Below are 24,208 nucleotides of genomic sequence, written 5' to 3'. Positions count from 1 at the left end.
GGCGATATGTTACACATTTTCTGGTCCTGCAGGCTACGCTCTTTTTTTGGGGGAAAGGAGCAACAAATGACACATAAAATCAAATATAATTTCAGACCTCGACCCGGAACTTGCCGTTCTCCATTCTTTTAAAATCCTACAGACATTCGATATTAAGACATCTAATCGTGACTGCAAGAGTGTGCACTCCCCTACTTTTGGAAGAAAGATACTCACTTCTACAATTAATAATTTTTCTAATTGCTTCCGCAATACCTGGTTTTATTGGATGGAAATTAGAGTATTGGATGACTATCTGCCCTTATGGGAGAGAACTGATCTGTGTGCTTTGGGTCTCATCTGGGAACACTTTGCTGTTTCTCCCTCCTCTCCTTTTCTCTTTGTGCTTCTTCTGCTGTTCTTCTTTTCAGCTTTTCTCTTTCTTCTTCTTTCTTCTGCGTTTACTTACCGGGAGGGGGGTGGATTGGAGGAGGCTTCCGTGAAACGGGGTCACAGGAGGCAGGGTTGCTGCTTCAGGAGGCCGGCGGTGGCAGGAGTGGGGCGATGCTGCGGGCCCTGGGCTCTCATAAGATGTCGGCCCGGTGAGTGGAGTCCCTTTCCCATTGATTTCTCTGCGGTGGGCTTCAGATGTGCAGATTGAGTTTCCTGGGATCTCAATCTGTGCACGTGCCGCCTCATGCGGAAATTTTCCCGAAGCCCACCACAGAGTAATCAAAGGGAAGGAGACTCCGCTCATCGGCGCCGACATGTTATGAGAGCCCAGGGCCCACAGCCTCACTCCCGGTAAGCGACCATTAAAATGGACTATAAGCAGCACCACCATTTTATTTAAAAAAATGTTTTTCCTATTTTCCACCCCAAAATTCGGTGTGCATCTTATGGTCCGGTGCATCTTATAGTCCGCAAAATACGGCATTTCCATATCCTGCTCTTTAATGCTCAAATTGTGTTTTTACTCTGTATTACCTTAAGGATTTGAGTAATTAGTTAACTGTGTTGGTTGATATTTCCATCTCTCAGCAATTGTTTCTTTGTATATATTTCAGCATGGTTAGTGTCTTGTTTTTTATCTCTCTATATATTCAATAAAGAAAGATAACGTTTACAAAAAATGGGCACACAGATAACACACCGATGGTAAAAACGGGCACACAGGTAACACACTGATGGTAAAATCTGACACATGGATGACACACGAATGCAAAACACTGGTACCATTTTTTTTACGCACATGTTTAAATACAGATGTGTGAGTGAGGCCTAACACAAAGTGGGGAAAAAAGGGCACACAGACTCAAATCTGCAATCTGCCCTATAGGCCGTGGATTAGCCACAGCAGAATTATATACTTATAAAGCCATATATCAAAATGACCAACAGAAAATTTCTATCCCTTGAATGTTACACATGTATTTTAAGCTGCTGTTTACTTGCAAGGACTTCCGGCTGATTCTAGTATAGTTTTGTCTGAACTTGTCATAAGACTCACCCACTTGGATGTACTTATTGTCAAATTGGGTACTATAGGGGAGCAAGATATTCACTTGTACTATGCGGAGCCTCAAAAATATTGTTTAATGAGTCCTTACTTTATATTATACTAGCTTTTACCCGCGGCTTCGCTCGCGTGGAATTTGGTCTGCCACATTAAGTTTCGTGACAGATCATTTTAATAGTAAAAAAAAATAATCTTAATAGTAAAAAAAAAATAATCTTATTTAGTTACTCGTACATCCAAAATTTCAGATGTCTAACTTCAAAACTGACGGATTCCATACAATCTTTGAACCCCTATAATATTAAGAGGGAAACTCTTGAGGGTGGAATTATCAAAATTCCTTTCTTAGTGCTCATTTAAGCTATAATAGAACCTATCTGCAAATTTCAAGATGCTAAGTTCAGTGGTTTCGGCTGTGCGTTGACCGCTAGGTGTGTCAGTCAATCAGGTTTACAGTTTTATATAATCTTCGCCTGTATGGTGTGTTTATAAAAAGTAGCCCTATGTCCTTCCCCAGGCTTGAAATTATCCATATCAAATTTCATCACAAACAGATTACTAAACACTGATTAATAAACAGGACGGACTGAAGTTACTTGCGTTTAATATTGTTCGTGTTAGTAAAGAATTAGTATGTAATTGGAATAATGGACATCTGCAGGCAATTTATCTATGTGTTTTTACTGCAATATACTCCTGTAAACTATGTTATTTGATTTATTTCGTTCAGCGAAAATATGTAGATTTTGCGATTTAGAAACACGTGAGCAAGCTACGTATAGCTGACCGTGGGAAAAACAGGGCGCGCCTAAATGTATCCCCGCTACCTTCAAAGTTTGCCCTTGCGATTTATTGATGGTCATTGAAAATGCAACTTTAAGTGGGAACTGCAAAGGTTTGAAATTAAAGGGTAAGTTATTGGGTATTATTGGGATGCGTGGTATAAGAATATTTTCACCCTTAGCTTCTCCAGTTAAAATTGTGGCCTTTACAATGTGCCTGCCTAGTTCAGTGACTCGCAATCTAGTGCCATTACATAATCTCGGGGCGTCCAAGTTGCGCATTAACAAAACGGGTATACCGACCTTTAATTCGAGCTTATGAGATGGGACCCCGGATAGCTCCAAAGAGTTAAGAAACTCCACGGGGTAGCTCGTACAGTCTTCAGATGACATGACTGTGTCGATGGAGTTGTAGGTTGCTGGTTACTTGGTCCAAGATAATTTTATTGATTTTCGCAACTGTTTCATTTCTTGGTGCTAGTATAGTTCTTTCACATAGCCAATTTTCATCGTGGATGTTTTGTTGCAAATTTGGAAAAACTTGAGCAATAAGTGCGTCTTCAGAAACCACAACATGACAAAATTGGTTAGTGAATAGTACCATACCTTCTTCGTCAGTTTCGATTCGACCTTCACAGATCTCGAGCAGTTTCTCAGCGTACGTGCCTGACTGTAGATCACTGAATAACTGGAAACGCATGTTGGTGGTGAGGTGCAGCTTTTCAACTTTGGTCCATAAATATGAGGATTTCAGACATGCGTTAATTTCGTCTGCTGCAGTGCCTCGCTCGATGACAGGCAAAGTTTGCCTAAAGTCCCCAGCCAATAAAACAACCACACCACCCATTATTGTTTGTTTACTGTGTAAGTCTTGTAGACAACGATCAAGAGCTTCGATGGCGCGTTTGTGTGACATTGTGCACTCGTCCCACACGATTAGTTTGCACTGTTGCAACAGGAGGCCACGGGCGCTGCTCTTGCTGATATTACACGATGGGGTTTCTTCGTTCACCAGATTAAGAGGTAATTTAAAGACTGAATGTGCCGTCCGTCCACCGCTTAGCAATGTTGCAGCAATTCCAGAGGAAGCCACAGCTAATGCAACGTTATGACCGCTACGAATTTTTGCTAAAAGTAAATTAAGCAAGAAAGTTTTTCCTGTACCACCCGGGGCATCAAGAAAAAAAAGTCCGCCTTCACCATTCTCAACTCGTCCTACTATTTTGTGATAAATCTCTCTTTGATCAGGTAGCAAACGTGGCTCAGTTTTGCAAACGTGAGCGTCTAACCGGTTGGTATCATAGCTTAGCTCTTTTATCAACTCGTTCGACAGCTCTCCTCTACGCCGCGGTGAGGGTAGACCAAAATCGGACAATTTCTTTCCAGAAATTATTAATATTTTGTCCTCGATAAGCCCCAACGCCTCATTGAAACAGAGATCATCGTTAACGTGATCCATTCTTTCAAATCTGTGCATGATATCCTCTGATAACGCAGTTTTATACTTGTGCCAGAGTTGTAGAGGATTGGATAAACCGCAAGTGCATATCAATATGGCAAACAGCTCTTTTATTTGCGCCGGGGAGCAACATAGCACGGCCTCTTCTAAGGTGGTATCCCAGTGGTTATCATCTTCCAACAACCCCATCTTCTCACACACCTGCCGAAAAGTTGCAAGTTCTTGACCTTCAAATGTTTTTAAATCCGAGAAGTTGGTTGGACCACTTATTACATTCAGCAGCATACACAAGCAATAACATTCAAAATTGCTAACGTGCACCGTGTAAATGCGACCTAGAGCGTCTCCTGCCTTCACACCTGGCCAGCAATCGACAGGTGTTCCTTGTAAACGACGTTTCCATTGCTTCCGTGCCACATTCCAAGTATAGTAGCGAGGCACGTCAATGTAAAGTAATGTTTTTGCAAACGTATCACTTTGGCACAACAGGAAAAATGCAGTTAGTGTAGTTTTAGGTGGTGCTTCTAATCTCTCTCTAAAATTATTTTCCGTAAAGTAAACCCTCTCGCCATTGGGTAAATGAATCGCGAGATGAGTGACGGTTGGGTGTCTCTCGTGCAGAGGCAGACTTAAGATCCGCCACGCTGCTTCGTTACTACTAACATATCGGCCGGTTCTAAAGGTCTGCACCTCATCTCTTGGGTCAATGTTAACATTCCCTTGCTGGCGGATGTTAAAAATAGCCTGGTCGCTACCCTTATTAATATATTTACAAATATATTTTATCGCCTGTACCGTATTACAGAACTCTACATTTAAATGAGAATTAAAAATTTTTGATAAGAGTGGAGAATATGGGACCACCCAGCTATTGTCCACCAATATTTCCTGTGTTCCTCTACGGGTTTTTATAATCGTCGTGGGTCCACCATTCTCTGGTGCTCTGCGCCTGTACAAAGGATAACCTTTGTCATTGGTTTCAGTATCTTTTAAAAGCTTCCTCGGATATTTTTTGGTACATTTTCCTTCCTTCATGCATGGCGATGAAGAATTGAATGTACCACATGGCCCGTGAATCATATTCTTTGTCACTGTATCATAGAGCTTTTGATCGGTTTCTGGGTTTGGTATCTCAGCACATACGATTTCATCAATTTGGTTCGGATGCAATTTTTCCTTTAACCACAGCAGTAAGTGCACATGAGGCAAACCTCGCTTTTGCCACTCGATCGAGTACATGAAGCATTGCATATCACCAAATATGTTACCTTTTGTAAGTAGAGCTACCAACTTCTGTACTTTTATTCTAAATACTCGGGCTGTTAAGTCATGTCTGTCCGTTGAATTTTGACCAGCCATAAGCTCTTTGGTGATTTCTGGCCAAGCGGGGTTGCAAGTCATTGTAATAAATAAATCAGGCCTCCCATAATTACGTACGTATGTGAACGCATCTTGTGTGTATTCGTGTAGGTATCTCGGGCTATTTACAAATGATGACGGGAGAATCACCATCTGACCTAAGTTATTTGGATCCAAATCCGCATCATTTCTTATTGCATCTTGCAAGTGAATATAAATTTTCTGCGCTCAGTTTTTTTTTATTTAAAGAAATGAACCTTAAGCGCTCACTTTCCATCTTTACATACATGTCGACCAGAAACTGATGAAGTAGGAGCCTACACTTAAGCATCAAATTAAAATCGCTGCGACGGACCATCAAGTGAAAGGCATAAAAATCTTTGCAGGACACCTTTTTGCTTGGCATTGCTTGTTTGGTAATTGGATTTATCTGAGGAATGTCAATGCTGTACCCCTCTTGTCCTTTCCAAAAAATTATTGGGTACTCAAGAGCGTCATAAAATCTATGTGTATCGGGAACCCTAGTGAGCATGCCATCGCGCGGCTGCACAACGATGTCCCGAGACATAGTTTGTTCGCTACTAACTATTACAGCGGCTATTTCATTTGTAGTAGGGGCATTGAATCGTCTCTCATGTTGACCACGTGGTACACGGTCTGGGTGAATCACTACTTTGAACTGATCGTCATTGATCATTCTGTCTCTAGCCATTTTAAATTCATGCACCAAAATGTTGTGGTCGTGAAGTACTCGTTGTAATTTTTTAACTATGTTTCTATCTACGCTTTGCACGCACTCAGTATGCCTGTTGATTTGTTCTTCTTCGTCACCTATGAAATAAACTTGTAAAAATTTTGGTTGCGAAATGGACGTAGGAATTAAAGAACCGATACGGTGGTATACTTGTCCTTGTATTGTAAAGGTCGGGCAAAACCCTGGCATTGAGACAATTTGATCTGCTCCAAAAGACGTCATATGAAAGCACATGTTGTATTTTCTTATATTATTTAGAAAAAGGCGAGATTCATCAGTTTCATTAGAGAAAAGCTCTTTTAAAGGTTGAACTGGCTCGTCTATATAAGGAAGAGCTACTTTCCCGCCCAAACAACACATACCTGCTGCTTCCTCTTTCCACTTAAGAGCTCCGCAATATTTGCAATCTATGGTCATTGCTTCTATTTTTATAAGCTTATGAGTTTCATAATCAAGAGTCTCGTCATACTCAAATGCAGCTTTATTAAACAATATCCATGTATTTCTTGTAAATGTTTGACGTCGCTGTGCTGCCCTTTCAGCAACAGTGCGTCTGCGAGATTCGGCCATTTTATAAGTTTCAGTGGCTCTTTGGGACGCCATGTAAGTCGCTTGCTGCCGACGTCGAGCTTGGGACTGTTCTGGAGTTTCAGCAGCCCGTTGAGATGCCAGATACTCCGCATGCTGTTCACGTCGGGCTTGGGACTGTTCTTGAGTTTCAGCAGCCCGTTGAGATGCCAAAAACTCTGCATTCCGTTCACGTCGGGCTTGGGATTGTTCTGGAGTATCTGCAGCTCTATGTGCCGCACAACGCACCGCCTGCTCAAGCCTTCGTTGATCGGCTTGTTGAGACGTCTCATCACGTCTAATTATTTTCATAGCTCGGGCTTTATTAGAGCTTTGCGAAATGTTAGACTTACGCTTTCGCGGCATTTTTATAAGTACTAATTACAAAATAGGTACTTCGTAAAGTTCAAACAAAATACTAAAACAATCTAATTAGTTATATTACGATCGCTGTACAGACGATATCAGTTGTATATGACTGGTATGTGAGGAGCAGCTGTGGCGCGGTTACCCATAGCAACAACTCCCAGTGCTCTGTGGGAGCTGAGAGCAGCCTGCTGGTGCTGTGGGTGACATGGTGCGCTGCACACACACAGGGCTGTGCTGCACACAGGAGGGGAGGACGCCATTTGTGTAGCGCTGCTGCCGGTGCTGTCAGGCTGCAGTGTGTGCATCCTCCATGGAGCCGCGCTCAGGTTACTGCCCCTCCCCGTGTGTGAGTCACTTCCCCTCCGCCCAGGTGAGGTGCTCGGAACTTTCCCGGCTGCAGCAGCTGGCGGAGGTGAGCGCATGTTTTATTATACGGTGTTATGTGGAGGGACAATGGCGGCGGGGACCCCCTGTGTGAGGACAATGACGGCCCGGTGCCCCCGGGCAACCTGCAGGAGGAAGCTTCACACTCCCCCCGGGCTGTGGGCGCGGGCAGGCCGTGCTGGGACGTGTAGTTCCCTAGTAACCTGTTCCTGACATATGGGCTGTTTTCTGGGCTATTTTTTTTTTTTTTTTTTTTTTTTTTTTTAAAGTCTGAGAAAATGTCATAAATTATCCTTCTCCCTTCAGCTGTTTCCAGAGTGTAATGTATCAGGGTGAGCTCATGACTGACAGCTGCCAAAGTTTCTAGGAAATGTCAGTCCCTGGGGGTCGTGTGTGAACCCCCTGTGCCACACTTGTACCTGGCCACGGTATATGATCACCCCTGTATTCTGACTGTGGACAGGCGGCAACTGTGACCTCACTATACAATGATCCACTATTGGCAAATTATTGTATTATCAATCTCTTCTGACTGCTGTAAATCAGCCATTTAAATATCACCTGTGTATGTGTGTATATAAGAGTTTGATAAATATACTAAAAAGTTTGATAAATATACTAAAATGTGCATTGTAAAATAGTATCTAATTTAATAAAATTTATGGTTCACAATTTTGGTCATAGTGGCTTCCACATAAAAGGTAGATAAGATATATGCTGTCGCGGACTTTTATTTAGAACTATTCAAGACAAACAATTCTACGGTACATCATCTTTGTGTAACTCCAACGGTTTAGGCAGCGTACGCCAAGATAGCTCTCAGAGGCCAGATTTTTTTCCGACTTAATTGACATGTATCGTTATATTACGACCAAAATTACATAAAATCATTACAAATTGTAGCCTATATGTTATTCCGATGTATAATCTATATTACTGTAAAGTTTCATGCAAATCCGTCCAGTAGTTTTTTCGTGAAAGAGTAACAAACATACATACTCACAAACTTTCGCATTTATAATATTAGTAGGATGCACACACATATATATTTTTTCTGGAGACGAATAGGATATGATCACTACACTTTTTGTGCAGATGTTGCACCTTAGCACCTTTCATAATTGTTTTCCCGTATCAGGCTTCCAATAATCTGAAACTTAAGACGCCAAAAAGAGTCAGATGTTGCTCAGACAAAGCAGCCTCCAGTGTCCTTAAATGAACCTTCGAACACAATAAAAGGCCGCATCGTGCAATAAGATCCTACAGCTTTTTGTGTACCAGACGCTGTGAGAACCTCTCTCCCATCCCAGCAGGAGATACTCAATGGAATCAACATGCTTGAGGTTCTCATGTGTGATGGGTCTAATGATCATCAGTCAGATGATGTGCTCATTAGAAAGAAGTCCTAAGAATTAAATGTGTAATGAAGAGGTTCTAAAATCATATACAAATGAATCTGCAGCTTGCTTAAAAGTTGCATCCTAATTACCATGTTTCTATGCAGTAAACTATCTGCTCATTTTGTAGTTCTACAATGGAGAACCAGATGTAACCCTGTAATGGTGATTACATTATAATATATTATTTTTCTTATTATGCATTTATGGCCAAGATGAATTTAAAGGGAATCCGTTAGTAGGATTTAACCCCCCAAAATATTTATATGTGCATATAGCTCATTCAAAGACAAATCCAGCAATACCTTTACATGGCTAGTTTCTGAAAAATCAGTGTTTGAACTGATATGCAAATGAGGTTGAAGATCTGAAGCCTCTGTCACTCCAGCTCTATTCCCCGCCCAGCATCACCACCTCCTGCTTTACGGACTGCTCCTTTGCCTGAAGTCACACAGCAAAGAGGCTGTCAGTCAAGCAGGAGGAGGCAGCGGTGCAGGGCAGGAATAGAGCTGGAGTGTCAGGTTTCAGATCTACAAAAGCTTTTCCGCTTAATTTGCTTATCAATTCACATGCTGATTCCTCAGTAATGGAGAAAAAGACTGGCCATGTAAAAGTATTGCTCGACTTGTCTTGAAAGATCTAAATGAGCATATAAATAGTTTGCGATGGAGAAATCATGGTGACCGGTTCCCTTTAACGGTTGACCATTGTTGCTCATTGATATAAATGTCAAATGTGTGATCATACAATGTTCTATACAACACATACATTCCATCTAACATGAAGAATACTGGATTTGCAACATTTGTGAAATAATAGAAATAACACCAACTAATAATCAGCTGTATAATCGGGCAAAATAAAACTCCTGGGCAGGTTTATTTACTCAAATCAGGACCAGTATCAAATCTGTATGTACTCAATGCTTCTACCATGCTAAAATGGTACTCTCCTGAAAAAGCCAAGACATATCCCTACAAAAAGCAGTATAGCTGTACTCTACATTTCCCTGCACAGCCAGGCGGACACAAGCACCACAGTGCAGGGGAAACCAGTACAGGTGCTGGAACAGCAATGTGCCCCTTCATTCACAAGAACAATGAAGGTTCAAGAGGTCAGACCCCACTGATCATAAAGTCATGCCATATCCGAGCGATTCTAGATTAATTACAGTATTTACTGAATCTATGATGCCCCTGGATATATGAATCATTTAGACTATTATCCAATTACATAGACAAAAATAAACACCACATGAATGTTGTCAAACAAGAGATAGTAACTATTGTTAATGAAGAATGTATTTTCTTTTGCATTACAGTTGTGGCCAAAAGTTTTGAGACTGACAAATTCTGATTTTGACAACGTTTGCTGCTTCAATGTTTTTAAATCTTTTAGTCGGCTGTTTCTCTGGTTACTGAAGTACAATCATTAACATTTCAGAAGTTTTTATATTTTTATTGGCAAATACATCAAATTTATTATAGACTCAATATTTGTTGACCCTTATTTTTCAAGACACCTGCAATTCTCCCAGGCATCCTGGATATCAGCTTCTGGGCCAAATCCTGACTGATGGCAACCCTTTGTTGCCTAATCAGTGCTTGGAGTTTATTACAATTTGTATGGATTTTTTTTGTTCACCGTCTTTTTTTAGACTGACCACTAGTTATCAATGGGTTTGAGATCTGGGGAGATTCGTGGCCAAAATGTCAATGTTTTGTTCACCGAGCCACTTAGTTATCACCTTTGCCCTGTGACATGGTGCTCCATAATGCTGGAAAAAGCACTGGAAAAAGCATTGCTCATCTTGGAGGATGTTTAGAACTCACACTTTATTTATGGCAGTGTTCTTATGTAAAACTGTAAGTGAGCCCACTCCCTTGGATGAGACGCAACTCCACATATGAATGGTCTCAGGATGCTTTTTTGCTGGCATGACACAGAACTCATGGTAGCACTCACCTTTTCTTCTCCACACAATCATTCTTCCTGATGTCCTAAACAGTCTGAAAAGGGCTTCATTAGAGAAACTATCTTTAGCCTAGTCCTCTGTAGTCCAAACATCGTACTTCTTGTAGAATGGCAGTCTGTCCTTGAGGTTTTTCTTGGAGACAAGTGGCTTCTTTACGGACACTAGGCCAGCCTTTGCCTCACTGAGCATGCAGATGCAATGATACCTGCCTGCTGCCATACCTGAGCAAGCTCTGCACTGGTGCTGAGCTGATCCCATAGCTGAATCATCTTTATGAGATGGTCCTGGCACTTGCTGGAATTTCTTGGGTGCCCTGAAGCCTTTAATCTCTCTTTCAAGTTCTTGAAAATCCAATAAATGGTTGATTTAAGATCAATGTTACAAGGAGCAAATGTCCATGCCTATAAAGCCCTTTTGATGTAAAGAAATGATGACTGCACGTATTTCTTAGGAGGTAGTCATGATCAACAGAAGACGACAATGATTTCAAACATCAGCCCCTTTTAACCCCTTAATGACCTAGCGATTTTCCGTTTTTGCATTTTCATTTTTTGCTCCCCTTCTTCACAGAGCCATAACTTTTATTTTTTCAGTCAATATGGCCATGTGAGGGCTTATTTTTTGCGTGACAAGTTGTACTTTTGAACGACATCACTGGTTTTACCATATCGTGTACTGGAAAACGGGAAAAAAATTCCAAGTGCAGTGAAATTGCAAAAAAAATGCAATTCCACAGTTGTTTTTGGGTTGTTTTTTTTTTACCATGTTCACTGAATGCTAAAACTGACCTTCCATTATTATTCTCCAAGTCATTATGAGTTCGTAGACACCAAACATGTATAGGTTCTTTCTAAAAAAAATCCAAAGTTTGCTATAAAAACAAAAAAAAAAATGGCACCATTTTCCGAGACCCGTAGCGTCAATATTTTTCGGGATCTGGGGTCGAGTGATGGTTTATGTTCTGGCGTTTAGAATTTTTTCCTGTTACGCCATTTACCGATCGGATTAATTATTTTTTATATTGATAGATCGGGTGATTCTGAACGCGGCGATACCAAATATATTTGAATGTGGGTTTTTTTTTTTATTATTTTATTTTGAATGGGGCGAAAGGGGGGTGATTTAAACTTATATATTTTTTAATACTTTTAAATTTTTTTTTTTTTGCTTGCTCAATAGTCGCCATAGGAGACTAGAAGCAGCACTTGCCTGATCGCCTGTATGCAGCAGAAATGCTCACTTGCTATGAGCGCCGACCACTGGGCGGCGCTCATAGCAATCAGGACATGACAATCACAGGGGTCTGCTGCAGACCCCGGGTTGTCATGTCAACCCATCGATGACTCGCGATCATGTGACGGGGTCACCAATGGGCGGACTAATGCCGCGCAGCGATGTTAAATGCCGCTGTCAGACATTGAGAGCGGTATTTAAATGGTTAACAGCCGCGGGTGGATCGCGATTCCACCCGCGGCTGTTGCGGGCACATGTCAGCTGTATAAATCAGCTGACATGTGCCCGGTTCAGTGCGGGCTCAGTGTCGGAGCCCGCGCTGAACCGGGGGTGATGACCTGGGGCGTACTAGTACGCCCCAGGTCAGAAAGGGGTTGAAAGCAATCAGTCTTTTCTTCTAATGCAACCAGCATGACAAAGTGCTATCAGCTGCTTTGTCCTCGTTAACACATTCTCAGCAACCCAGGAGACCATAGAAAGGATATATACAGGTTTCATGGCAAAGAACTAGCAATTTTTTGCTATTCAATCTACGTAGAGTTAATTCAAACTGCTACTGTAAAAACTGAAGCAGCAAACTTTGCGAAAACCAGCATTTGCGTCAGTCTCAAAACTTTTGGCCACGATATACTTTGAATTGTGGTGCACACGTTTAAATACACAAAGAAAGGCAGATATTCTGGTTATTTGTTCAGACATTCACTTAACTTAACTGCCACTTACCCTATTCTCGTCATATATAATTTGGACCAGGCTACGGTGCTTTGATTCAGTAGGAGGCGGTGAGAGGGGTCTCTCGGGCTCTAATGGTTTAGCTGCTTCTTCTTCTAACTGTTGCTGAGAAACATAAGAAGTTGTAAAAATGTCAATATCACTTTCAGAAATGTCATAGAATGATAAAACAATAAAATGTAATTGTCAGAGGTGGTAACTAGTTATCTGCTTTAGGCTGTGTTCACACTCCCAACAAAGGCTCAGTTTTCAGATGCAATTTTGTCACATTTCACAGCAATAAAAACTTTCAGTGCTTTTCTAGGCTTCAAAATTATGGAAACAGAACGTGACAAACTGCATTGTAATTTAATTGGGTCCATCAGACGCCACTGGCAAAATGGAGAAGTGGACACAGACTTATTGTATCATATTTATGTGATCTGCAGTGGAATCTGCGGCATAAATCAGAGCCTAACCTTTAGGGCAAGTTCACACAGTGCTTTTGTGCAGTATTTTTTTCCCGCATGAAAAACGCAGCGTGTTGGAAGGAAAAAAAGCTGCATACATTCCATGTGTTTTTGATGCAGTTTTCTTGTGCTGCTTTTATGCATTCAATTGAATGGGTAAACTCACCACAGCTCAAAAAAACACAAGGAAAAAAAAACACACCATATGAATGAGAGTTTAGAAATCTCATCTGTTTTTCTGCTACTGTAAAAACTGCGTTTTTCTGCACAAAAAAAAAAAAAAAGAAGAGGCATGGAGAAAAAACTGCGGCAAAAAAGTGCTGTTTGAACGTATCCTGCTGAAAGATTAGGCTCATTCAATGTCTAATCTTTGTGTCACTACCAGTTAAGATTTGTGGGAGGAATTGGCTTCAATAAGTGATCACTTATAAAAGTGGAAAATCTGTGACCATATGAAAAGCAATGAAAATTTTCAGTTGCAAACGTTTTGTGGGCAGATTTAATATACATTTCAGTGTGGGATGTCTGCAAAATCCATGTGAAAAAAATCAAAAACATGTGGGTATCATTATTATTATTATTATCATTATATACCATAAATGAGTATTCTCAGTAATAATAAGTACCTGGGGAGAAAAGTATGAAAAAACTAAAATATTTATGTTCCCTTGCTTGCAGTACTTGTGGTCTCAATTTTAAAGCGTTCCTAGGTGCCCATGCTTAACAGAAACACAACCATCTGGGCAGAACTGATAGCCTGCGTGCCCACTATGCGTTTTTCAAGCGTTTTTGCTGCGGAATTTCCGCAGCGCAAACGCTTGCAAAACGCTTGGTAATCCGTGCCCCATGATCCCCAATGAAAATCTGCATGTTCTGTGCCCATACTGCGGAATTTTCCGCAGCGGATTTTACTTGCGGAAAAATCCGCAGCATGTCCATTATTTGTGCGTTTCTGCATGCGGATTTGAGGACCCAATGCATTTGAAAAACGCAAGTCAAATCCGCATGTAAAAACACGTCAAAAACGAGTGTAAAATCCAAAAGCGTTTTTACTGCCAAGAACATGCAGAAACGCTGCGGAAATTTTCTGCTTCAATTCTGCATCGTGGGCACATAGCCTTAGGCTATGTGCCCACGATGCAGAAATGCTCCGGATTTTTCCTGAGCGTTTCGGCATCTCCCTGGCAGAAAAAACGCATGCGGATTGTACATGCGGATTGTACATGCGTTTTTTCTGCCAGGGACATGCGGAAGTGAAGTGTTCTTCACATGCATTTCCACATGCGGATTGACAAGCGCTTTCCAAGCGATTTTAGCATCACTTGGAAAGTGCTTGACAATTTGGTCACACTGTATAAATCCATGCAACCGGCATGGATTTATATAGTGTGACCCGAGAGAATGTCAAAAATTAAAAAATAAATCTATACTTACCTTCCGATGGCCCCCGCAGTCTTGTTTCACCGTCCCGGCTGCAGTCAGATCGCGGTACACTGAAGGACCTGCCGACGTCAGCGTCGCTTGACCCGTCACATGACTATGACGTCAGCGCAGGTCCTTCAGTCCATCGCGAACTGCGGCCTGAGAGGAGGAGCGCATCGGGGGCCGCCAGAAGATAAGTATATATTTATTTTTTATTTTATTCTTTTTTTTACAGTTTCTATGGTACCCGGGTCTGGAGGAGAGTCTCCTCTCCTCTAGACCTGGGTACCATCCGCACATTAAAACGCATGGAATGCGCATCTACCTATACAGTGATGCATAATCCATGCGTTCTAATGCAAGTCAATGGCGGCGAAAGCGCAGCACTTCCGCAAAATATTTGGTAGTGCTGCGTTTTTTCCGCAATGATAATCCGCAGCGGAAATTTCCACAGCACATGCGGATTATCATTGGGGAACATGGCAGGCCTTCTACAATGTGTTTTTTTTAAGCGTTTCTGCAGCGTTTTTGCCGCTGCGGAAACGCTTAAAAAACGCATCGTGGGCACACAGCCTTACACCGCTTGGCAGGAATCCTCACTGTTCCCCAAACCACAGGACTCCTGGACTGACGCACACTTTGAATTGATACTTCCAGTACTGATCAAGTTCACATAAAAAGACAATGGGACTCATAGAAATAAAGTGCTGCTAATAGGAAATGCTATGTATCATTTATAAACAATTCCATATATTAGAGTAAAATCTGCTTTTAAGATGTTTTAAGTCATTTTGGTCATAACCTCTGCAACATTTTTAAAAACAGAAGACTGAAGGGAAGGTACAGCCACAAGTAGCTGTTGTATTTCTCATCCATGGTCAGACATTTCTGCAGATATTGAAGAGTGGAGGGTCATTTGGCTAATCATAAAAGGACATCCAGGAGACATTAAAAAAGAAGACCTGTCTCTGCCTTGACTCTGTTATAGAGCTGCAAAATCATCTCACGGGAACGAGCCCATTCTATTACTGGCTTTCCATACAAAGACGATGTTCTTCTGGAGGAAGATCTGTTTCTGATTCAGATCTCAGCCTGTTCCACTAGATGTTGGATGACTGTCAAAATAGAACTACTTTTCAGAGAACTTCTGAAAAAGCACACCCATTTTCTCAGGAAATGTGTACTTTTAATTGTTGCTCTGCCTAGCAGCCTGGAGGGACATCTGAGGAATTCCTTCATATAGGTTCACCTTTGAACACTATTTTATAGCTGACAGAGTAACATCCTACATACAGTAAAAGCTGTAGAACCTCACAAATACCTTAATTTCATTATTCTGTACGTTTACAGATTATTTTCTGCATTCCAGTTTTCAGGCTCCAAAGGCTCTCCAAATATTCACAATATAAAATTAATTTCTTCTTAAGAGCCATTTTCAAAAACCAACAGAGGGAAGCCAATTCCTGCCAGCTCTGAAGGCCTGGGTGCTGACAACTAATCACCAGTACATGAACATGTATATATCTATTTATATTCAACAGGGTATTCTAAGAAAACAGCCTTTAACTACTGGGAGGTCAGTGGCTTGGTGACCTCTGGTCTATGAGAGTCATGGAATGAGTAAGGTAAGTGGAGCGTTAAGCTCACTTTAAGATTTCCTTTTAAAGAGTGCCTATGGTTAGGAGGTTGGACTGAGCCCTAGGGTTTAAGGCCCCTATGCACTTTAGACTAATGTCAACAGAACCCACCAACATTGATGGATTCGGTCAACATTCTAATATGTATGGGGGCACCAGGCACCTGATGGTCAGAGGAGATGTCGATCGGTTATGTCCGATTTTGGACTAGCTATAGGCATTGTTCTCCTAAAGATAAATCGCCGGCCGAAGCGTCAACCAGTAGCTCACCCATAGAAAACACCGGAGTTCTGGGCCAAACGAGCGCTCCTGTGTATGGGAGAGTCAGACAAGATGGCTGCCAGCCGGAGCATCGCTTGGCCGATTGCCACCTAATGTGTATGGGGGCCTTTAGTGTCTTTAGTTGGAGAGAAGCGAGTAGAGCAGTCAGTGGGGAGCACAATAAGTTGCCAATGACCCGTTGCACATATCCTTAAAAGGAGTCTTCCAGTTCTGTGGCTGAGCACTCTTACCCATGAAATTTAAAATCAAAGTCAGAAGACATAATCCAAAAAGCTCTGGAAGCTTTACAGCAAAGAAGCATTGCAAAAGCGTCTTCCAGTGAAGTATGGTGGACTAGGCATCCAGATCACGGTCTCTTGCAGCCACACTTAACAGCTCTGAAGGGAGAAGCAGTCAGTACAAAAAGGAGGAACCATTTTTGGTTTATTCTAATTTGTCTTAATAGGGGTGTGTATAGTTATTTTGGGGGTGTTGCATATCAACAGGGTAGAGTTTAAATGTACACAACAGGATCTATTATATTTCCATGAGTTCAAAGAATAAAAAATGGAGGTTTTAATGTAGCCTTTGCCCCTTTCTACAAAATGATGTGATGTACTTCAGAATATAGTGGTACAGGCAAAAGACTTTTGTCCACACCATTAGTTGCGGGTGCCGACAGTCATTTATAGCCTGTTTGTTAGCTTCAAGTCCCCTAGTAAATAAATAAAAGTAACATTAAAATCAATGGAACATTAATAAAAAAAAAAAAAAAGTTAATAGAAATGTACCCCCCCCCCAAAGTAAGTCTCAAATAATTTTCATTAAAATAAATGTGTGTACAGAATGTATGTATATGCATGTATGTAGCAGGTATCATAATTAAAAAATTATAAATTAATTATATGTATTACAGTATATATTTATTATACATTTATTTTATATATTTATATAGATATACATATATTTAGATATATAGATATAGAAATATACACTGCTCAAAAAAAATAAAGGGAACACTCAAATAACACATCCTAGATCTGAATGAATGAAATATTCTCATTGAATACTTTGTTCTGTACAAAGCTGAATGTGCGGACAACAAAATCACACAAAAATCATCAATGGAAATCAAATTTATTAACCAATGGAGGCCTGGATTTGGAGTCACCCCCAAAATGAAAGTGGAAAAACACACTACAGGCTGATCCAACTTTGATGTAATGTCCTTAAAACAAGTCAAAATGAGGCTCAGTATTGTGTGTGGCCTCCACGTGCCTGTATGATCTCCCTACAACGCCTGGGCATGCTCCTGATGAGGTTGCGGATGGTCTTCTGTGGGATGTCCTCGCAGACCTGGACTAAAGCATCCACCAACTACTGGACAGTCTGTGGTGCAACGTGACGTTGGTGGAAGGAACGAGACATGATGTCCCAGATGTGCTCAATCGGATTCAATTCTGGGGAACGGGCGGGCCAGTCCATAGCTTCAATGCCTTCATCTTGCAGGAACTGCTGACACACTCCAGCCACATGAGGTCTGGCATTGTCCTGCATTAGGAGGAACCCAGGGCCAACCGCACCAGCATATGTTCTCACAAAGGGGTCTGAGGATCTCATCTCGGAACCTAATGGCAGCCAGGCTACCTCTGGCAAGCACATGGAGGGCTGTGTTTTTGCAGACACATGCACATTTGTGGGCTGCTGGAGGTCATTTTGCAGGGCTCTGGCAGTGCTCCTCCTGTTCCTGCTTGCACAAAGGCGGAGGTAGCGGTCCTGCTGCTGGGTTGTTGCCCTCCTACGGCCCCCTCCACGTCTCCTGGTGTACTGGCCTGTCTCCTGGTAGCGCCTCCAGCCTCTGGACACTACGCTGACAGACACAGCAAATCTTCTTGCCACAGCTCGCATTGATGTGCCATCCTGGATGAGCTGCACTACCTGAGCAACTTCTGTGGGTTGTAGAGGCCGTCTCATGCTACCACGAGTGTGAAAGCACAACCAACATTCAAAAGTGACCAAATCATCAGCCAGAAAGCACTGGTACTGAGATGTGGTCTGTGGTCCCCACTAGTGTTGAGCCACCCCCGTAGTGTTCGAGTTCGGTTCGGTTCGTCGAACACCCGTGTGTTCGCCGAACTGTTCGTCGTCGTTAAAACCAATGGCAGGCAAACAAAAACACATAGAAACACATAGAAAACACCTTCAAAGGTGTCCAAAAGCTGACAAACTGCTCAGAAGACATAACTAACACATGGAAAAGTGACAAGTACATATAGTCATGCGAAAATAAAAGAGGTGGAGGAGTAAAAGGAGGGGGAGACACAGATATAGGCATGTCATGCCCTTCTAAAATCCAAAAAGTGAGAAGCCGACACGGCCAGTCCGCTCCTGCCCGTGCCACCTCCGTGTCGCCGGGTTTGTGCCAGAGCCGCGGTGAACCCTGACGGCCAGCCCCCCTCTCCCAATACTGGTGCCTGTCCGCTGGTGGGTCGAGCGAGCCCCCTTGTGGTGGAGGCAGCTCTAAGCTTTTTAATTTAAATTGTCTCTCTAATTTGAATGAATACACTTTAAATCCATTTACAAGGATCTATTGGAGGGCAAGTCTCATGCCAGCAGCCGCGGTAATTCCAGCTCCAGTAGCGTCCACTAAAGCTGCTGCAGTTAAAAAGCTTTTATAAGGATCGAGCTCGGCTGTCCACCGCAAGGCATCCTACTGCCAGTCCCAGCCCCTATGCCTTGGGGTGCCTCCTGATGCTCTTCACTAAGTATCCCATGGTCCCGAAGCATTTCCTTTGAAAAAATTAAGTGTCTAAACTACAGGTGGTGCAGCTTGCTTAACAGCCGGGATAATCCGCTTACTAGCAGACACTGCTACTAGGCACAAAGTATTTCCTGGGCTAGATGCAGTTAAAAATTTGTAATTAGATACTCTCGTTGGATGCTGAGAAAGCATTCCATAGAGTCTCCTGGCACGCCATATATGATTCTCTTAAAAAGCTTGGGGTAGGGGTCTAGGGGACCCTTTTATAGCCAAAATCACGGCCCTGTATCGCAATACGTCACCTAGGCTGAAGATAAATGGAACTGTAGCACCCTGAGGGCTCGGTTGCTAAAGACGTATTGCACCTCACCCAGAGGTGTGATATCTCACTCTCAGGTAAGGATGGAGTGTGGATCAGGACCCGACACCTGCATGCATTACACCACATTGCCGTGGGGCAGGGCGACCAATATGCCCCTGAGATGGGCACGACAGTCCCTGTCCCTGGCTGGAGTGGGGGGAGGGAACACTGAGGAAGGGGAACCCTGTAGTGCAGGAGCAGGGAGGAAGCAGTTCCTGGGTGCATTGAGAAGGGAGTATAAAAGGTGGGCACCATCTTAGTTCAGTGCAGAGAAGTCTGAGCAGAAGTGGCAGGGAGCAGGGGCTCTGCATGAGCTCTGCTCCGGAGGCGGGCCTAGTAACAGAGGCCCAGGCCTGGAAGAGGGAGAAGGAAGGAAGAGGAGCGGAGAAGGCTCCAGGAACGAGGAATGAAGGGATCCCAGGGGTGCGGACGGGCGAGTCGCCACCGCACGCCCGAATCCACCTGCGTGGAGGGGTCAGGCCAAAGGGGGAGACCGGTCCCCGAACTAGTGGAGGCAGGAAACGACCCTCAGCTAGAAACCGGAGGCTCTGACATTTTATGTGGCGCAGCCCCTCGCTACACCCGCTAGGAAGGCACCACATAGGGTCAGGGAAACTGGCGCCAAGTTTACCAAGAGGAGGCCCGAGGCAGCCGGACAGAAGTGTTGGTAAGAAAGGCCAGACAAAGGACACACAAAGGGGGTCCTGTGAAGTGCTCCAAAGTTATCTGGGAGTTGTCTGAGCCCCTCACCTGGTGAGCACAGTACGACGTGGGCAGCCGTTACCTGCAGACGTGGTCTGGATAATAAGAACTGTGAGTAAAGGCCCTGAACTGCATCACTGACTCCGTGTCGTTACTGCTGCTGCCCTGCACCATCACCCCCATCCTCCGCATACACTGCCCTGAGGCTATACTCCTCCCGTGGGGAGTTATGCTACGCTCTGCTGCACCCACAACACCAGCCTCAGTGGTCTGCCCTGTAGCGGCGGTTCACTCTGACCGCAATCCACGGGTGGCGTAGTCGGACATTTAAACATCAAAACCACATAAATAGTTCCGCCACTGGTTTGACCGCCCTGAGCCACGGAACTGGGTCGCCGCCACGAAGACTACAACCACCAGCATCCACCAAAAAGGGTCCGGCTCCGGGTGTCCCAAGGCCCAGGGGGTGCGTCAGAACATTTTCATCACCTTTCACAATCACCAATGGGACAAGGCAGTGATGTCCTCTGTCCCCTCTCTTATACATCCTAGTGACGGAGCACCTGCTCTCATCAATTCGCCATAACCCCAATATTAGGTGGATTGAGGTGGGAGGCACCGAGTACAAGTGCTCTCTATTTGCTGATGATGTCCTAGTATATATCACTCAATCACATATATCCATCCATGCTGTTATGGCTGAAATAGATCACTTTGTTACATGGTAAAATTTTAAAATCAATGCAGCGAAGTCTGAGGCCCTCGATGTCTCCCTCCCCAAATCCATATAGGATTCCATCCAGTCCAACTTTCCCTTTGCCTGGCCCTCACAGGGTATCAAATACTTAGGAATTCCTATTCATAGAGACCTCTCCCATCTATGTTATTTTAATTTTGGGCCCTTTATTGAACAACTCCATACAGACCACGGTTGGCAAGTTAGAACTGTAAGATTCACTACGTGAACCACTGGTGTTTTGTGGAAAAGCACATGTACACTGTGTTCCAAATTATTATGCAAAAAGTGTTTAGGAGTGATAAGGGAAGAATTTGTTTGTTTGTCAGTTAAACTCATTGATGGTGATCAGGGCTCTTTATATCACTGTAAGCAATTGCAGACACCTGTGCTAATTAGTTTGGCAGGTGTGTCCAATGAAAGGCAAGACTACTTAAGAAGGCTCTCTCACATTATTAAGCAGCCTACATTTTCTGCCAAAATGGGAAAGAAAAAGGATGTGTCGGCTGCTGAGAAGCAACAAATTGTGGAGTGTTTAGGTCAAGGCATGACTACAATCAACATTGTGCGATGATCAGGATGAAGTGTCTTGGCAATCAAGAAGTATGTAGCTGATTCACAGTACACACGTGTGCGTGCTGATAAGGGCAAATTGAGGACTCTTTCCTACAGGCAATTACGTCAGGTTGAAAGAGCAGCGGCAAAAAAGCCTTGTCATAGCAGCAGACAAGTTTTTGAAGCTGCTTGTGCCTCCAACGTCCCCCGAACAACAAGATGCAGGGTCCTTCAGAGGTTTGCAGCTGTGCATGCGCCATCCTGTCGACCTCCTCTATCCACTTCACACAAGCAGAAACGGCTCCAGTGGGCCAAACATTACATGAAGACTGATTTCAAAACTGTTTTGTTCACGGATGAGTGCCGTGCAGCGCTCGATGGTCCAGATGGATGGAGTGGAGGATGGCTGGTTGATGGACACCCCACGCAAACACGGCTACAGCGCCAACAAGGAGGAGGTGGAGTAATGTTTTGGGCTGGAATCATGGGGAGAGAGATTGTCGGCCCCTTTAGGATCCCTGAAGGCGCTAAAGATGAACTCCATAATGTATGTGGATTTTCTCAAACAGCACTTCCTGCCATGGTTCAAGAAGAAGAACCATGTATTTCACAGCAAGATCATTTTTCTGCATGATAATGCACCATCTCATGCTGCACATAAAACATCTGCATCTCTGGCTGATATGGGCATAAAAGGGGACAAACTTATGGTGTGACCCCCATGCTCCCCTGACCTCTACCCCATTCAGAACCTTTGGAGCATCATTAAAAGGAGTGTCTATGATGGCGGGAGGCAGTTCACATCTAAGCAACAGCTCTGGGAGGGTATTCTGTCCTCATGCAAAACAATTGAAGCAGAAACCATCCAAAACCTGACAAATTCAATGGACGAGAGAGTTCAGAAGCTCCTTTCGAACAAGGGGTCCTATGTGAAAATGTAACATCACCTAGAATAAAGTTTTGAGTTGAAAACTGTTTGATTTCAGTTTCTAACAACCTGCTAATGCTTATAATTTCAAAAATGACCATTTTTTTGGTCTTTATTAAAATGAAAAGGTTGATCGAAAAGTTTGGGGGATCTAAGAGTGTGGCAACCCAGTAGTCATGATTACTTCGAATTCTGACAATATGAGGGTCATGCTGCAGGTAGTGCAGCAAGAAGGCACTTATGTGCCTTGCGCATCTCGGAGCCCCAAAATTATTTTCCGGGCTAGATGCAGCTAAAAATTATTTTTAATTTTAAATCTGGTGAAGCTTTAGTATAGATGGCCTAATAGGATCAGTGCTGCACACTGCTACAAAGCCCAAATTATTTTCCAGTCAAGATACAGATAAACATGATTAGTAATTTGAAAGCTTAAAACGGTTGGTAGGGTGATTTTAACCAATCATCAAGCTTTTACTCTCCCCAGGATGACACAGGGGTAGAAAAGTTGTTTCGGATCCATGATTTGTTCATCTTTATGAACGCGAGTCTGTCTACATTATCAGTGGAGAGCCGCGTGCACTTCTGTCAGCACACCACCAGCAGCGCTGAACACACGTTCAGACAGAACGCTGGCTGCGGGGCATGACAAGATCTCCAAGGCGTAAGTGGCTAGCTCCGGCCATTTATCCAGATTGGAAGCCCAAAAAGAGCAAGGGTCCACTGACAGTCGTGGCTTCAATGTTTACTTGGAGATACTCCTGTACCATCGTCTCTAGGCGTTGACTATGTGTCAGACTTCTTGTCTCCTGTGGCCTTGCAAAGGATGGGCTAAAAAAGTGGTGAAATGATTCCGCAAAATTGATGTTACCAGCAGATACTGTGGTTCTGTTACGGTTTGAGTGCTGAACACTTGACGGTCCCACGGTTGGCAAGTTGGAACTGTGAGATTCACTACGTGCACCACTGGTATTTTGTGGAAAAGCACATGTAAGATTCTGCAACAGTCTCTGCTGATACTCCTGCATGCGTTTATCCCTTTCTATGGCAAGAATAATTTCTGCAAATTTACTTTTGTACCGGGGATCTAACAGTGTGGCAACCCAGTAGTCAGGATTATTTCTAATTCTCACAATTCGAGGGTCATGTTGCAGGTAGTGCAGCAAGAAGGCACTCATGTGTGTTGCGCATCCAGGAGCACCAAGTCCCTGTTGTGTTGGTGGCGAGGTAACAATCATGCTTCCTTCCTCTGTCCTCTCCCCCCAACCTCGCACAACAGAAATGTGATCAAGGTCTCCCTCATCTGATGAGTCTTCCATCAGTTCGTCCTCCACTTCTTCCTGGGCTCCTGCACCTTCCTCACTAGTTTGGCTGCTACCATGCGCCCTGGTAAAACCATCTCCCCCACCCTCACATGCCTGCCGCCTTGGTGCTGCCGACCGTCTGGACCTTGCAGATGTTAGCCCTTCCGCATACAACTCCTCCTCCTCTACTTCCTCCACCTCCTCTTGTGCCACCACCTGACTCCGAATTCTGTTTAACATGTGCTCCAGCATGTAAATCACCGGAATAGTCATGCTGATAATGGCATCGTCAGCACTAAACATCTTCGTCGCCATTTCAAAACTGTGCAGAAGGGTGCATAGGTCCCTGATCTGAGACCACTCCTCCAGCGTGATTTGCCCCACCTCTGAATCTCGTTGGCCCAGGCTATACGTCAGAACGTATTGCACCAGGGCTTGTCGGTGCTGCCACAGTCGCTGCAACATGTGCAGAGTTGAATTCCACCGGGTAGGCACATCGCATTTTAGCCGGTGAAGTGGCAGGCCCAACGACTTCTGTAGAGATGTAAGTCGCTGAGCTGCGGGATGCGAACGGCGGAAGTGAGCA

The 24,208-nt window shown here is 43.5% G+C and overlaps 1 protein-coding gene across 14 annotated transcripts in view; it reads right to left on the bottom strand.

Annotated features, from left to right (window-relative positions):
• The window catches only part of NCOR2 (nuclear receptor corepressor 2), a 475,703-nt gene that overhangs the window by 229,323 nt on the left and 222,172 nt on the right, over positions 1-24,208 (bottom strand). For all 14 annotated transcript variants that reach the window (XM_073676156.1, XM_073676157.1, XM_073676163.1 and 11 more), the window contains exon 6: positions 12,501-12,614. In XM_073676156.1, the coding sequence (XP_073532257.1) occupies positions 12,501-12,614 (114 nt within the window). The remainder of the gene's footprint in view (positions 1-12,500; positions 12,615-24,208) is intronic.

Source organism: Phyllobates terribilis, unplaced genomic scaffold (assembly GCF_046119375.1).
Source record: "Phyllobates terribilis strain yellow unplaced genomic scaffold, ASM4611937v1 Scaffold_1__5_contigs__length_1240528914, whole genome shotgun sequence".
Classification (NCBI taxonomy): Eukaryota; Metazoa; Chordata; class Amphibia; order Anura; family Dendrobatidae; genus Phyllobates; species Phyllobates terribilis.
The sequence above is the reverse complement of the archived record's forward strand: the minus strand, read 5'-3'. Positions and strand labels throughout refer to the sequence as shown.